General features: G+C 42.3%; 1 protein-coding gene across 1 annotated transcript; it reads right to left on the bottom strand.

The window, feature by feature from the left end:
- Positions 1-3708: 3708 nt before the first annotated feature.
- Positions 3709-15279, bottom strand: LOC140333023 (protein-tyrosine kinase 6-like). The gene is made up of 8 exons (XM_072414398.1): positions 14760-15279; positions 10102-10223; positions 8097-8260; positions 6902-7073; positions 5485-5643; positions 5147-5328; positions 4877-5030; positions 3709-4598 (listed from the first exon to the last, which is right to left on the bottom strand). Exons 1-8 carry the CDS (start codon positions 14993-14995, stop codon positions 4351-4353), a joined length of 1437 nt encoding a protein of 478 aa, XP_072270499.1. The 5' UTR covers positions 14996-15279; the 3' UTR covers positions 3709-4350.
- Between the last annotated feature and the right edge of the window lie 1569 nt (positions 15280-16848).

Here is a 16848-nt window from a genome sequence, read left to right as displayed (position 1 = left end):
TGAATCCCCTACTCTGCTCCGTCCATGCCTAGCAGCTTCCGAGGTTCTCCAACAACCTCATTTCCTATGTAAACATATAAGCCCACCTGAATCCCAATCCAAAAAGTATATTGTGTGTAATTATACCTGGACATGCTACACATCACAGGACACCTTTGGAGGTCCCCTGGAGTCCATGCCTACTTGAGCTGCTTTGGTGGCACGATACGGACTGTGCAGATTATCAATGTATGTATACATACAATTAGTGTTACATACACTGCTTGGCAAAAAAGTCACACATTCTAATATTTAGTTAGACCACATTTAGTTATGGTTACGGCACACAATCCCTGTGGTATCCTTTTCATTAGCTTATGCAATGTTACATCATTTACTTCCATTCATTTTCCCCCCAGATCTTGCATGGATGATGGAAGAGTTAGACTGCTGCACAGGAGCAGTTACCAGAAGAGTTTGGAATACCCTATAATAAACCAAACCCAGACACATTCACTCATGGCTTGTCACTAAAACTTTCACTCCTTGCTGAGCATCTGAATGTAAGTATTGGCTTCTGGGCTCCTATCAGACCAATTAAAAACACGTCCATACTCTATCCATATTTATTATTATTCATTGTCAATGGTATTAGTTTTTTCTTTCTTAATGAAAGCATTGCATCCTAGGTATACAGAATGTATGTGTAGGGGTGACCAGTGCTACATACATCCCCCAGTATAGCCACAGTTTGACCTCTGCAAAGAGACTGCTGCATCCACACAGAACGAGCCTAGTGTTAAATTCACTACTTTATAATTATGTCCTATTCAATAGGTATCTATATTTTATGTCACTCTTCTTATATGTGACTGCCAATGACCCTCCTTCGTGCTCCCTTCATTATATTGCCTGACCCTGTAGTGATCACTTCTTGTTTATTAACCCATTATCCTACATTCTGCAATGAACATTGACCACCACCACCTTCCTCCAGTGAATATTGTGCCTCCACGGTTGTAGTTTCTTCTGTTATGTGGGGGCCAGAGTTATAACTAAAGTAAATAAAAATATGGAAGCCGAGTGGCTCATTGGTTAGCACTCTGGCATTTGCAGCGCTGGGTCCCAGGTTTAAATCTCAGCCAGGACACTATCTGCATGGAGTTTGCAGGTCTATGGGTTTCCTCCAGGTATTCTGGTTTTCTTGCATATCCTGAAACATACAGTTAGGTTAATTGTCTTCAAAAACTGCCCTTAGACTGTATTAAAAGACATATGACTATGGTAGGGACATTGGATTGTGTGCTCCTTTGACGGACAGTTAGTGAAATGACTATGGACTTTGTACAGCGCTGCGTAATATGTCGGTGCTATATAAATACTTTGTAATAATAGCAGCACCCTACAATTGTGAGATTAATCAACCATATGTTGCCCTGTCATGGGAAATGCCCCAAAAAAACACCGGGCATATTTTCTTTTGATCGGCTAATCTGAAAACAAAAGATCACACAAGCACGGCTTTATACTTTCTGCAAATATGAACACGTTCTCTGTCTCTCTTGCACTTGTTCCAGGGAATCAGTGATTGTATTGTACTTGTACAGAACAGGTTATGCCCAAACACAATGTTTTGTATCCCATGGAAATATTTGGAAACAAAGTGTCCTTCTTGCTGGCAGACTTTTGTTGGGTTAATAAGTAACTGGGCAAGAAGAGAGTTGTTTAGTGAACATGGCCGCACCCAGCGCTCCCTGTCCCTGGCTGTAGTCATGTGACCTTTATCCCACTTTCTATTCTGGATCAGTACACAAAAGTAGGGAGGGTGTCAGGGGGATCCGGGCTGCCAGACAGGATTCACGGGGTGAATCAGGGTAACTGTGACGCCAATTATAAAATAGCAAGCTGGATTGCCGCCTCTCATTGGCTCCCCCGGTTTCCTATTCCGCTCGTCCTATATCAAGATTTAAATGTCACCGAGTTCACATGTATGGCTTAATGTCTTATCACTTACCTTTGCTTTGTTCTTAGGACTTTACCAACCTATTTTTGCATATTTTTTAGATTTCTGCGATCACACTTGGTGTATCTTATTATCTTTCGTATAGCACCAACATACTTTGCAGCACTGTACAATAAAGAGGGACTGCAGGCATAATATATACCAAAGGACAAACCATAACACAATAGGGGAAGAGGACCTGCTTGGACAAAGCTTATAGGTATTGGAGCCAATGGGTGCACCAAAAATGGCAGCTGGCTTGGAAGGAGTCAGGTAGGGTGCAGCACAAAGGAGAGCAGTAGTTAATTTGAAGAACCCATAGACATTTGGAGGATATTCCCATTCTTGTTACTACAGAACAGACTCATTGCAACACCATGCTAAAGACAAAAGTCATGTCAACTCAAAATTGGCTTTTTGGTTTTAGGTAGACGGTAGCAAGCCCCATGATCATCTGAAGAAGGAAAGTCCTGGCCTCTAATTTCCTTGCTCCCCCAACCCTCGGTCAATGGTTCTTACTTTCCTATAAAGATAAAATGTGCCAAGAACTGAGCTTGAGACCTGATTTGTACCAGGAAGAGAGAGAATTTTAGGCAAGCCAAGTGGATAGAAAGTCTGGGGAAAATTTAGATTTGCTGACACAGTTGAGCTCAGTGGCAGGTATGGTTGGCATGACCTCCTAAAAAGTCATCCATGGCTACCCTGGGTCACCTTCTCCATGTAGATAAAACCTTGTCAGACAAATATTTGCCTTAGATTTAGGTGGCAGAGTTTTTTCCCAGCACTGTTCCAGTATTTGTACTTTCTAAAGCAAGCAAACCCCGGAATGCCCACCCTTTTTTTAATAATTCCGGAGGAGGTTAGAAAGTCCACCTAAAATCCATATATCAGCCTCTGGTGGGTCTCCTAGGCAGAGGCAGATGGGAACTAAGGAATTCAGTGCCTGGAAGGTGGGCACCTCTCATAATGGGCACAGTAATTTTACAGACCTGGGAACCCAGCACAGGGATGTGGGGGGCAATCATATTTGGGCACAGCAGGTGTACAGACCCAGCTACCCAGTGCCTGGAAGGGTGTACAACCCTCAAAATGAGAACCACAGGTGTACAATCCCCTAACCTCACTGCAGGGAAGGTAATACCTTACTTATTAGGTATAGCAGGTGTACAGACGCTGCAAGGTTGGTATGAACCCTTCATATTGGGCACAGCAGGTTTAAAGACCTGGAAAATCAGCACAGGGATGGAAGAAGTCCTTCATGGTGGGCACAGCAGGTGTATATACCCAGGAACCCAGCAGAGGAATGTGGTAACCATTCAAAGTGCAGGTGTATAGACCCACTAGTCCACTGGGTTGCTGTTTCCTCTTGATGATCTGGAACAATCCTTTGTAAATGTACTTGTAACTACATCCTGAAGCTATTGACTAATCACACGCACAGTCTCTGCTTCCTTCATACCAGTCCTGCACAACAAATGCTCTTCCCATGTCATCAAGGAGGGCATTGCAGTGAATTACTGGCAGCATTTATAACCTTGTACCTGTATTAAAACTATAGACAATATGTCACAGCCAGGCTTCCTATAGGAAAGCTCAATTTACGTGTCTTTCCCCACAGGTCAAATATGGATTTTTGGTGGGTTCCTCTTTGTAAGTGTTTCTTCAGAACCTTTCATAGTATTCTACTATCTTTAATTCTATGGGGGAGTAAAAATGACACACACTGCTCCTTATATTACATATTTTATAGCTACAAATACTGAAATATTAATACTTATTCCTGGTACATAACAGTCTCTTAGCATGTATTGACACAAACATGTATTTGTGTCTGGGTTGGGGAGATTTGCCTTCACTTCCTCTTCTGGAGACACAACAAGAAATGAAGCGAAATCCCTACCATGTTCTCTTCCTTTTTCAGTGACAACTGTAGCAAACAAAAGTGTGCCAAGAACAACCTAATAGGGGCTGTAACACCTACACATTTACAACAAGATACAATTAAATTGGCTCAGTTATTACACAAGAAGCTATAAAACACACATACAAATATACAGTATATATAGATAGAATATTCTTGATTTTTGTGAACTGCCCTGTTATAAAATAATGATTAGCATACCAGCTGAAACTTCAGATCAGGCTGAAGATGTTGTCCAGCAGTGTTAGGGTTCCATGCATGTTATACACACCAGCTGTGATTTAAAAAGGGACAGTCAAGGTATGTCTTAGGAACACAGACTCAAGAAACACAATAATTTACAGTCAGTAAAGTGATAATGAAAAGAAGTCGGCCTTTTTTTGATCAGAGGTGCCCTTTATATTTTTGTCCATTTAGAAGTCACAGATTTGTCTCATCCTACATTTGATCATAGGGAGATCTTCTTCAGCTTTGATATTAAGGGTTTAGATTTCATGGGTTTGGAGGATTCTTCTGATGGCTCGTAGTAGGCCAGGTTATCAATAGAGACCTTCAGTTCACTGAATGTCGGCCTCTTGTGTGGATCAGCGTTCCAGCATTCCAGCATGATTTGGTAAATCTTCTCTGAACAGTCTTTTGGCGCGCTCATTCTTTTGCCTTTCCTAAGGTACTGAAGTAGTTCAGAGTTGTTGATCGCTGAGGAAAAGAAAATGCAAAGAGGTCAATGCTGATCAATAATAGAAAGGCATTTTGCAAAGCTTGGGGGGAAAAGACCATCCAATGAAGAGAGCCCAAAACAATTTTTAGGTTCTTCTAAAATCTATATATTATAGATAAAGCTCTGAAACATCTCCAAGCATCATAAAACACAATGCTTATATAGTACACTGTAAATGTTAATCACATGACTAAATAACAAGGCATTTGGTCACATGACCCAGATCCATGGTGTACCTTGCTAGGCAAATAGTTACCTGGATATGGGATCATTCCTCGAGACATAATCTCATGTAAGAGAATGCCAAAAGACCAGACATCAGACTTTAGGGTGAAGAGCCCAAACTCCAGGGCCTCGGGGGCGGTCCACTTGTATGGGATCTCCTTAGAGTTTGACAAATAGTAGTCATCCTTAAATAAGAAAATACAGGGGGAGGATTAGGATGATATACATACTGTATATTTCTTTTAACAAAATCTGACACCATCATATTATCTGTAGGTCAGTCCTGGGGACCAGCACTTACCGTGACAATCCTGGCTAAGCCAAAATCGGCCACTTTGCAGATGTTGTTCTGGCCAATCAGCACGTTCCGAGCTGCTAAGTCGCGGTGGATACAGTTCTTGGACTCTAGGTAGTGCATCCCATCTATGACTTGTCCTGCGATATCCAGGAGCCCTTCTAAACGTAGCTCCTTCTGATCAGTGTCTGAGGAAGCACAAAGAGGGTTACAAAATAGCAGGCAAAATGCCGGGTACCTGGCTGTTATGCATTAAAATTAACGTGAGGTCCAAAAACGGCTGGTATCGTTCACATGTGCAATTTCCAAAACTGTACCTGCCAGCAAGTGAAAGTTACACTCACCTCTTAAAAAATTTAGCAGGTCCCCCTTGGAGAGCAGCTCAGTCACTATATAATAGGGACCCCCTACTGAGCACACCGCATACAGGGATAGTAGGTTACGGTGGCGCAGAGTCTTCAGAAATGCCGTTTCCTTCAAGAAGATTTCACGGGTGGTCACGTCTAAGGAACAATGGAAGAAGACCAAGTCAGAAAGGAAATGAACATGATTGCACACTCAGGTTTAAAGAACTACACATGCAAACTCTCAAAAGGTGGCAAATGAGTGTAAAGCAAAACTTTCAACTAAAGATTGTTTAGGACATACATAACATCAATATGCTTACTGATAGGTTTCTGGAATGACATTTGTAGGACAGGTCTGGCCCCAACAAAATTGGCTTCAAAAAGGGAGCATCCACAACATTCAGAAATCCCCCACCCAGTCCCATCACTCACCTACTATATATATAACATGCTTTTCCTTTGGTTGAACTTCAATAACTAATTCCAACAAAGGGTAAAATGCATCAGTTAGAGGAGCTCAGACTATGGGATGTGATAGGAAGTAAAGGGATATCAATATTTTACAGGTACAGTGGGCCACCTGTTCTGATGACAGCTTTAAGATAGGATTTCCCCTACAAGGACAAGAAGGGGTGGGAGCAAAGACAATATGAAGCAAAGAAAGTTCTGGTTTGAGTTACATCATCATTTGTACTTTACCAAAATATTATTAAAAAATTCTATCAAATTCCATTATTTCATCATAAATGAGAATATAGAAGTACCGATAGGTCTACACTCCACTATGCATTGCCTACTGTCTGACTCTAGAAGCAATTGGGAAGAAGATACTTTGGGTAACATTGCCCTCTACTGGTCATTACTATTATTGGTGTCCTTTAGGAAGTTGGTGTCATGGTACCAGGTTTCCTTTTTTGGGTGGTGAAAGTTTCAAATAACCCTTTGTGTGTAGGAAAAGTTCCAGCTTAAACCATAACCTAGTTTGTGTGCCAAGTGGCCTTATTCTTATGAGGTAGCCACATGTCAGGGTTCCTCCAGTTCCTCCAGTTTACTCCAGTCCTTGGAGTTGTGTTTTAGCTTTGAGGGATCGGTTGATCATGTGGATAGAGGGATCCGGTAACTCACTGACAGTGAAGAATGGGCATATTTCAGTGTTTCTCAACCAGGGTATGGTAGAATCCTAGGGTTCCTCAGAGGTTACTAGGGGATCCTTGAGCAAGGAGCAATTTGTGCTTCTCAAGTAAGGTACCACTGATGATCTTTTTGGCTATTTGTGGGAATGACATTCTTCCCACTGGCAGCTTGATTTTTCTCGGCTTAGGGTAATATCCCAACATCCTTCCCAAGATGTATCAAAACTGGATGTCGATCAAGATATTGTTGAATCCAGTTGGGTCTGGAGGCTATGACTTACCTTGCTTTATAATTTTAATGGCCACTCTCATTTTCAACCTCCCCTTCCAGTGGCCATCGTAGACCTGTGCAAAATTTCCAGAGCCCAGTCTGTTTCCAAGGATAAATTCCTCTCTTGGTCTCTCCCACTCGTCTATAGGTAGAGGATTCAGATCGGTGGCTGTTGGCTCATCCTGCATAAGTTATATAAAAAGTATTAAAAAAAGATCACTCCATCTCAAACTTCACTCTGCAGCCACGCTTAGGAGACCACTTTGAGACTATTTAGTCTGAACCTTTAGTACCAGGTCAGTGAGCGTTAAAGAATGCTTGTGATTGGTCAATAGGGGGTGCCAATTATTTGGTTCCCCTTACAGTTGGGATTATTATATAATATTGGCTTGGGCAACTGTGTGTTATGGTTATCTGCCTCTCCTGCAGGTGGCGCTGAATACTTGGTAAAGATGAACTTCCACTGGTCACCTGCAGATGGCCACATCCAGGAAAAACTCATTGTGCAAGCAGCTGGGAGCTCCTTATTTAGGGGTTTGCCCTTCCTTGAGTCCTTGCTAGATCCTCAGTGTTATTTGGCCTGGTACCTGCTGTGTTTTCTGCCCCTGATCCTGTCCCTTGTTGTAACACCTGTTGATCCTGACCTGCCTGACCCGAGCTTGTGTACCTTTTGGTTCTAACTAATAACTAACTAACAAACTATGAACCAAAAGTACACAAGCTCGGGTCAGGTCAGTTCAGGATCAACAGGTCTTAGAGTGGAGATAATCTTGTGCCCTCACAAATTTTGTCCAAGGCAATCAGCACCCCCAAATTTTTGTAACATCTAAGATACAAGGTGCAGAACAGCTCCCAGCATTTCCATGACTTCCAGCTTTTATGTCGGACATCAAAAGCTCTTTTTTTGGTGGGGAATAGCGGGGCAAAGGAAGCTGTGCTGTCATTGGCCAGATATAGTCCAAATACCTTATCCTAAATTTGTACCACCATTAAAACATTTCACAGCTGATAATTCATAATTCTGCGCATGACACCCTACATGTAGACTGAAAAAACAGAAAGCTGGCAATTCTAAAACTACACAGGATATTGTGGAGGGTTCCTTCAAGAAGGACCTGTCCTTTAAGAAGATAAGATAAAGCCCCTTCCAATTTTACCCCAAAAGTATAGGTTGGCGAAAGTCCCATCATTCAATGGTGACTTACCTTCATGCAAGGATTGCTCAGCTTTACCCCTATCATGACCGGACTCAAATGATAGTGATCGATCAGCTCGTTCAGATCTGGGAAAAACCAGCTTGTATTCAAGTGGTATTCTCCTCTGGGGTTGCGCAGAATTTTGAAGTGTTTCACAGTATCATTTACCCGCACTGCAACAGATAAATACATAAATGTGTAAAAAAAAAGAGAATAGAATAAAATAAAATAGAAGAACTGTCAGTTCCTTTCCTCTCATTTTTTTTTTTATGGCTTTTTTGCTTGTGTACACCACGACAAGTCGTAATGCAAATTACCGTAACGCAAGGAGCTGTGTACATGCGCTGTGGTGCGTTGCCATTCCTTGTTGATCGCAGCTCAACGCACGACTACAATGTGCCCCCGGTAGCAGTATAATACCCCAAAAAGCACGGATGCAAATGCTTTTTGTGGCTAGGACCTATTTTTATATATTGAGGGGTGTTTGCTTATTTTGCAATCCAATGATATGTGCTGGAATGTTTAAACAAATGTGCATTGACGCAGGCCACACCGCAAAAAAACAGTGAATGTGTCCTAAAATATCTAGAATATTCTCTTCATTATGGATACAATAGAAAAGGGTTAAAACCCATGTAACATTTTTTATTTCACCTATGCAAAGGAGATTTTCCTTTACAAACCAGGAAGTGAAAGGAAATCTTTCCAAAATGAAAGAAATGTTGCTCCCTTTAGATTGCTTCTTTCTGATCCAGTGGCAGCTGTTACATTTTGTATTCTCTTTTTGTATTCTGTTTTAGTGACACTAGGACAAAGTGAGAGGGTGTGTGAAACAAGCAAACACCCTAAAACTAAATACAAAGCTGTTTTTTTAATATAATTCATGCTTTGAAAATACAAAGTGTTTTATATTGACAAAAAGAACATATATGCAATGATTTTGTTTATTATTTAGCCTCCCAGGCCTGCTATGTCAGCTTGACCTCTGAACCTTCCAGGCTTCCATAGTAACAGAGTGGAGGCGGCCATCTTGGCCTTAGATGTAAACAAGGAAGTGATACTGTTATGGCTCCAAATGACTTTTGTAGGATGTAAGTAACTAACTGGTTTTATCATTGTTTATACAGGCCAGTCATAATGTAGTACACGTTTATCTGTCATATATAAAATTGTGTCATTTTTAAGTGTTTATTTTATTGTTTGAGTAAAGCTATAATATTATGATGGTGGCCTATGGCTGATTGTTGACATCCTTACCATTCACAAACACTGACTTTGCTATCCATAGAGTGATTTCACAGGCTGGCAGAGGCCTCTTAGTGATCCAATTAAATGACATGGTTGATATATGAACTTGTTGTTTGGGGGAGGGGGGTTGTTATTTCCATTTTAATTGCAAGCTTTGCAGATTTCCAGGTTCAGGCCTACTTCAGGATACATCCCGCATGGTGCCCTGCAGCTGCCACTTGGACCGCTGTGCTGGTTCCTAAAGAACCATTGTCTGCAGGTTTGACATTGCTCGGTACTGAATTGCTCACTGTCACCCAATTCATTCTCTATGGGGTTGTTATGGGTAGAAGCTACAGGTACCAAGCAAGGTGCCAGCTGCTGAGTGCCACATAGGATCATTGCTAGATCCCATGGCAGGCCTGAACCTGCTTTTATTCCCATGTGGAAATGGGTTTGTTATCGCAATGTGTAGCAACACACGTCATGCATAGGTGTGCAGGACTGCCATTCATTCCTTCATGGCACCTAGGTTGATAAAGCTAAGCTTGTTGCCATGTTATCTTCCCAAAAAAGTTAGCAACGCTAATGGCTTCCCGAGCAAACACCCTGCTTGTTTGGCCCCTGGAGGAGGACGCAGGCACCAAGCTATCCTTGACAAATGGCAAAATCTAATTTCGCCAATTTTTTTCTCTTCTGTTAATCCAGCAGGAAAGTGAAGCTGCAGGATTGTCATGGCTGCCGTCACCTGCCTTCCCATGATCCTCCGCTACCCTGCGTGTCTTACCTGAGAGAGCGTAGACAAAGTTCTGCTTGTCGCTTTTGCGGACCAGGAACGATCCTGTGGTGTTGCCCTTTTTCATGAGCAGATTGATGGCTTCCGTCCGCGAGAGCTCTCCGAAGAACCATCTGGGGAGACAGGTACACTTGTCAATTTATTATGCAGCATTAGGAGGAAATGTCTGAGAAGCACTGATAAATCTAAAGGTAATTGTACAGAGATTGTACAATCAGATTGTAATGTGTGTGACCAATGTTAGCTCTGCCAGCTACTACTAGTAGAAGGTAAATCTTTACAAGATTGAATAATCACATTGCACTGTATAAGGCTGGCTGTACAATCAGATTGTAATAAGTGTGGCCAGTAGTTGATTCACCTCTGTGGACTTTGTCTCCTAGCAAACATTTAATAAATCTTCAAGCTGTTTTTCCTGCACAGATATAAGGTGATGAGGAAGTAGAGGAGTTAAGATGACAAAGTCCCCTCTGCAACACACAGAGATTCTTGTAAATGGCTACTTTTATGTGAAGGAATTGTTCTATAATGTAGGTAAGTGAGGAACATAAAGTGGACCTGTCACTCTGCATGAGATTGAAGGGCTGGGGGCAGGAGGCTCAGGACACAGGTGAGGAACATAAAGTGGACCTGGAACCCCTCATAATGAGCACAATGGGTGCACAGACCTAGGAAAAGGGCACTGGGATAATGAGAACCCCTCATAATGAGCACAATGGGTGCACAGACCTAGGAACAGGGCACTGGGATAGATGCACAGACCTAGAAACAGGGCAGTGGGATAATGGGAACCCCTCATAATGAGCACAATGGGTACAGACCCCGGGAACTTAGATCAGTGTTGATGGCAGCCCGTCATAATGGGCACAACAGGTGCACAGACCTGAGAACTCAGCACTGGGATAATAGGAATCCCCTTATAATGAGCACAGTGGGTGCAGACCTGGGGACAGGGCACTGGGACAGTGGGAACCCCTCATAGTGAGCACAGCAGGTGCACAGACCTGGGAATTTAGAACAGTGTTGATGGCAGCCCGTTATAATGGGCACAACAAGTGCACAGACCTAAGAATAGGGCACTGGGATAGTGGGAACCCCTAATAATGGGCACAACAGGTGTACAGACCTAAGAATAGGGTACTGGGATAGTGGGAACCCCTAATAATGGGCACAGGTTAATTAAACTACAACTCTTTAGCATCTTAGTGGTTCGATTTACAATAGTTTTTTCTCCAAGTCAGCTAGCACTGAAACATCAAAGGTTACATTATAAGTCATTCACGTTTAATACTAATAAATACAGAACCATAGGGATGCTTGTGGCTTTAAAGGCAACATTGTACAAAAAAACAAATCCTTCAAATAGCATGTGCCCCCTTTTCCTTGTCCATACTAAGCACCATGTCTTTCTTCAGCATTTAGAGAGGTTCCAATGTTAAGAGACAGGGACACATCCCCTTATCCTAGTCCCCAAAATAGATGTGGGGGTTTAGTGTGTTTGGGATCTAGAAGCCCTGAGGTAATTAACAATTCAAAAATTATTTTTAATTTCTTTATTAAAATAAAACAATATCCCACTTCATGTGGGGAAGAAGCCTTGTTCCTCATCATGACACACCCCATTGTTGATGGTAGGCTTGTGGCCTGGTATGGCATGGGAGGCTTTCTTGGGATAAGGATGGGATGGGATCCTTTCTTGGGATAAGGATCTAGTTTGTAAATTAGGAAGGACCCGTATTGTTTTTTGCTTCGTACATTTTGTTATACAGGTTGACATTTAAAAATCTGGCCTTCGATAATCCGGATCCTTCAGTTTTCCGGCATGGATTTTGGAGCACATTTTCAAATTTACACTGTTTTCTGGAGGTGCTGTTAATATTTTGATGGTGCTGTACACCAGAATCAGCTGTTAGGTCTTGCTTTTCCTCCATAAAATGAAGCTGTTCCTGTTGCTGAGGATGCTGTTACTATCAGTCATGAAGATGATCATACTGACAGCCCATCTGCTATTTAGCTTCTTTTCGACGGTACAGTAATGATTAAAATTCTGAGGCACTATTTTGTTTTTATTTGAATTAAAATTCTGTAAAACTGTTTTATTTAGTTTGCTTTTCCTTTAGTGTCATTTCATTTAGTGGTATTTCATTTTAATATATACAGCATATATACCTTTCAAAAATCCAGACATTTTTAAAATCTGACACTCCTGAGGTCCGAGGTTCAATGTCAACCTGTATTTTGTTGTATTGTAACATGTTTTTTTTTTTTTTTATAAAGTGGACCTGTCACTCTGCATGAGATTGAAGGGCTGGGGGCAGGAGGCTCAGGACACAGGTGAGGAACATAAAGTGGACCTGTCACTCTGCCTGAAGTAGATGGGCTGAGGGCAGGGGGCTCAGGACACAGGAGAGGAGACAGAGACCCAATGAGGTACATAAAGAGGACCTGTCACTCTGCCTTCTATTGAAAGACTGGGATCAGGAGGCTCAGGACAAAGGAAAGCAAGCAGAGACCCACCGAGGAACATAAAGTGGACCTGTCACTCTGCTGGGAGCATGAGGTTCCTGACATAGAAGAGAAGACAGAGGGCTGGAGTATAGTACGTAAAGTGGACCTGTCACTCTGCATGCTACAGACAGTCTGGCAGCAGGAGGCTCATGATACAGGAGAGGATAGGCGAGATCCAGAATATGTGATATGAAGTAGACCTGTCACTCTACCTGCTGTAGAAAGAGTGAGGACAAGAGGTTCATGGCACTTTAGAGGAGGCAGCGATCTGAAGTGAGGTGCATAAAATGGACCTGTCACTCTGCCTGCTATTGAAAGACTGGGAGAAGGAGTCTAATGACAAAGGAGTAGAGACAGAGGGCTTGAGTAAGGTACACAAATTGGACCTGTCACTGTGCCTATGATAGATGGGTTGGCAGCAGGAGGCTCATGACACAGAGACCCAGTAAGATACATAAAGTGGACCTGTCGTTTCTTTAGAAAGACTGGCATCAAGAGGCTTATGACACAGGGGAGGATACATAGACACAGAATGAGGTACATAAAGTGGACCTGTCACTCTGCCTATTAAAGAAAGGCTGGGAGCAGGAGCCTAATGACAAAAGAGAAGAGACAGAGATCTGAAGTGAGGTACATAAAGTGGACCTGTCACTCTGACTTCTTTAAAAAGACTGAAAGTCTTCAGTTCCTGACACAGGGGAGCAGACCGTGGCAAGCTTGCTCCTAACAGCAGGCAGACATTGTTTTGGACAGGGCAGGAAAGAGAAAGAACCCCTCTAGGTCTGGAAATATTTTCCTTCATTTTCTGTTCAGACAGGAAGTGAGCTGAATCTTCTCAATGGGTATACCAAACTTTTTTCGGTATAGTGAACGCCACCACATTTCCTATAAGGTTTTCTACATAGCTGAAAACTCTCCCTGTGACTTCTCGAGTCTCAGTAATTTGGCTCCTTCACGTGTGCCAGCTAGTCATTAAAATTCTTTCACCCTGCCTCCTGTGTACCTGTCTGATCGCTTCTCAATGAGTCAGTCCTGCTTTATTCTAAAGAAAGACTTCCTGCCCACAACTGGGGGGAATTCTGTGGAGCCAAAAGCACCTGTACAGCCAGTCATCTCCTGATTTTCCTTTGCCCTGGACAAAACATTGGTACCCTGAATAATTCTTGTCTCTGTTCCTGTGAGTTTCAGGTGTTCTCAGATCCTCCCATTACAATCTCCATAGAGTAAAGTAAAAAAATATCCGGCACAAATGGTGGGAACCACTTATAATGAGCACAATAGGTGCACAGACTTGGGAACTTAGAACAGTGTTGATGGCAGCCTGTCGTGATGGGCACAACAAATGCACAGACCTAAGAACTCAGCACTAGGAATAGTGGGAACCCCTCATATTGGGCACAATGAGGGCACTGGCATAGTGGGAACCCTTCATAATGGGCACAACAGGTGTACAGACCTAGGAACAGGGCACTGGGATAATGGGAACCCCTCATAATGAGCACAATGGGTGCACAGACCTAGGAAAAGGGCACTGGGATAATGAGAACCCCTCATAATGAGCACAATGGGTGCACAGACCTAGGAAAAGGGCACTGGGATAATGAGAACCCCTCATAATGAGCACAATGGGTGCACAGACCTAGGAAAAGGGCACTGGGATAATGAGAACCCCTCATAATGAGCACAATGGGTGCACAGACCTAGGAAAAGGGCACTGGGATAGTGGGAACCCCTCATAATGAGCACAATGGGTGCACAGACCTGGGAATTTAGAACAGTGTTGATGGCAGCCCGTTATAATGGGCACAACAAGTGCACAGACCTAAGAATAGGGCACTGGGATAGTGGGAACCCCTAATAATGGGCACAACAGGTGTACAGACCTAAGAATAGGGTACTGGGATAGTGGGAACCCCTAATAATGGGCACAACAGGTGTACAGACCTGGTAACATATGTTTTGATTGGTTTACACCACACGCCTGTCTTTACACTGCAGATTACTCGGCGATGACAGCAGATGCAGCAAAATCTGAATCATTTTTGTTTGTGCAAAAACCCTGCGCTCCAGGCACCGCACTTTCCCCTACATTAATTTTCCCACCTACTTGACCTTAGTACAAACCCAACACGTGTACTTACTGCTGCTCTTCCACCGTCCCTTCTTCAGCCATATAATTAAATGGCACATATCCCTTCTCGCCAGTTTTTCTGCCAAGGGCATTGATCCTCTCCACCATCCACCAGTCCTGGCTGCGGTCTATGACCTGGAAGCGCTCGCCTGCCTTAAAGCACAGTTGGTCCTCCTCGAGGCCATGGAAGTCCCACAGGCTGACGTACCTTTGTACCGGCGTTGTCATGATCATGTAGCCGTCCATGACAAATGCAACTATCAGAATGAGAGTCCTGGCAGGTCCATGGCCAGGAAATATCAGATGGGACTTTCCAGTCCACTCCTGACAGAGGGGTGTGGAAAAGTCAAAGCTGCAGAGAGAAATGCAAATGTTACCGGCTATGTCAGTCTTAAGTGATTACTGGGTCACCACCGCCCGTATTTCTGCTCCTACTTCCTCATTGCAGTCAGCGTTCCACCTGAGGCAGAGAGCAGGGAGGGAACAACAACAAAGAAAGTCACACTACTTTCTGCATCCCATTAAAGGAAAAGGAATTTCCCACAATCTTTGTATTCAATTTATTGCAGCACTCCCTAATTACGTTATAATAAATATATCTGCTTTCACTGTATTTAAAAATACATTTAATGAGGTGTTAATAATTGCAGACTGTAAACTGTAGATTAGAAAATGTATTTATAAAAGGCAACCAGTGTATGAACCTAAATCTGATCTTGATGTCAGCCTCTTGCTATCCTGTACAGCAGGGCTGGGTTATGCGGAAAGGAAAGAGCACATAGGGTCAATCAATTCAGATACTGACAGGGGATTTTTATTATTAATATTAATAAACAGGATTTATATAGCGACAACATATTACGCAACGCTGTACATTAAATAAGGGTTGCAAATGACAGACTAATACAGACAGTGATACAGGAGGAGAGGACCCTGCCCCGAAGAGCTTACAATCTAGTAGGATCACAGAGGAGCAGAGAGAGGAGCCTACCACAATGCTGCTTTTCTTTTTATTAGCCAGTCACCAAATAGAAGTGGATTGAATGATGCTGGCCATCAGACTGAGGACATCTAGTGGCAGAAAAACAGTACTGCAGGTGCATTATCTGGCTTCAAAAGTTAAAATTGCAGCAAATACTCATTTTGTTATTAATTTTCATTTTATTTTTATTTTTTTGGCTGAACTTCTGCTTTAACATGTAATAACTTGGGAGCTGAGGTTTTACCTCTTATGTATATATTATACCATAACCATATATATATATATATATATATATATATATATACCATGATTTGCTATATGTTCCTTTAGTATGTTAGGTTGCCATGGCACTTCAACACATTACCCAGTGTTTCTCAAGCAGGGTTTCTCTCAGGTCACCAATAATAATTTGGTAGGGCGACTTTCCTCCCAATGTAAGGGGCTTTCTTCCCACTGACCACCACACTAATGTACTGGGCTTGCTGTGTCCATTGCACCCTTGATCTGCTCCTTGTAAACAGTGGTATCACAGGGTGGACACAGACACAAAATGTTTTGGGAAGTTGATAGATATGTCTGCAAACAGTGATATTTGTACATTACATATTCCATCTCTGCTTATTCATCTTGGACTGTTGCACTAAAGCTGAGCTGTCCCCTTCCTGTGGCAGTCCATGTTCTTGGAAGCAGTCCAGAAACACAATATGTTATTCTTCCCATTATTCTTGATGGTTGTGTGTTGCTCAAAGGGACAGTTTTTTTGTTTTTACAACATATACATACCAAAATATATATTCATATATTGCAGCAGAGGGGCAGTTTTTGTATAATTTCCATTATATATATATATATATATATATATATATATATATATATATTTATATATATTATTTGTTTTGTTTGTTCTTTTTTGTGAGGTTTTGTGAATGAATTGCCTTTATGTATCTAAGCAGCAGATGGAGCTCTGAGCTTCTTTTCCAGCTTTTCCAGTGTCTACTTATCTCCCTTGATTTAAAATAATTGTGATTTAAAATAATTGTGTTCTGTACTAAAGCTTTAGTTTAATTTCATATTCCACAATAGAGGAGCCATTGCTGGCCTCCTTGTTGTCTGCTTG

This window comes from Pyxicephalus adspersus, chromosome 6, assembly GCF_032062135.1.
Source record: "Pyxicephalus adspersus chromosome 6, UCB_Pads_2.0, whole genome shotgun sequence".
Classification (NCBI taxonomy): Eukaryota; Metazoa; Chordata; class Amphibia; order Anura; family Pyxicephalidae; genus Pyxicephalus; species Pyxicephalus adspersus.
This window is presented reverse-complemented; position numbering and strand designations above follow the sequence as displayed.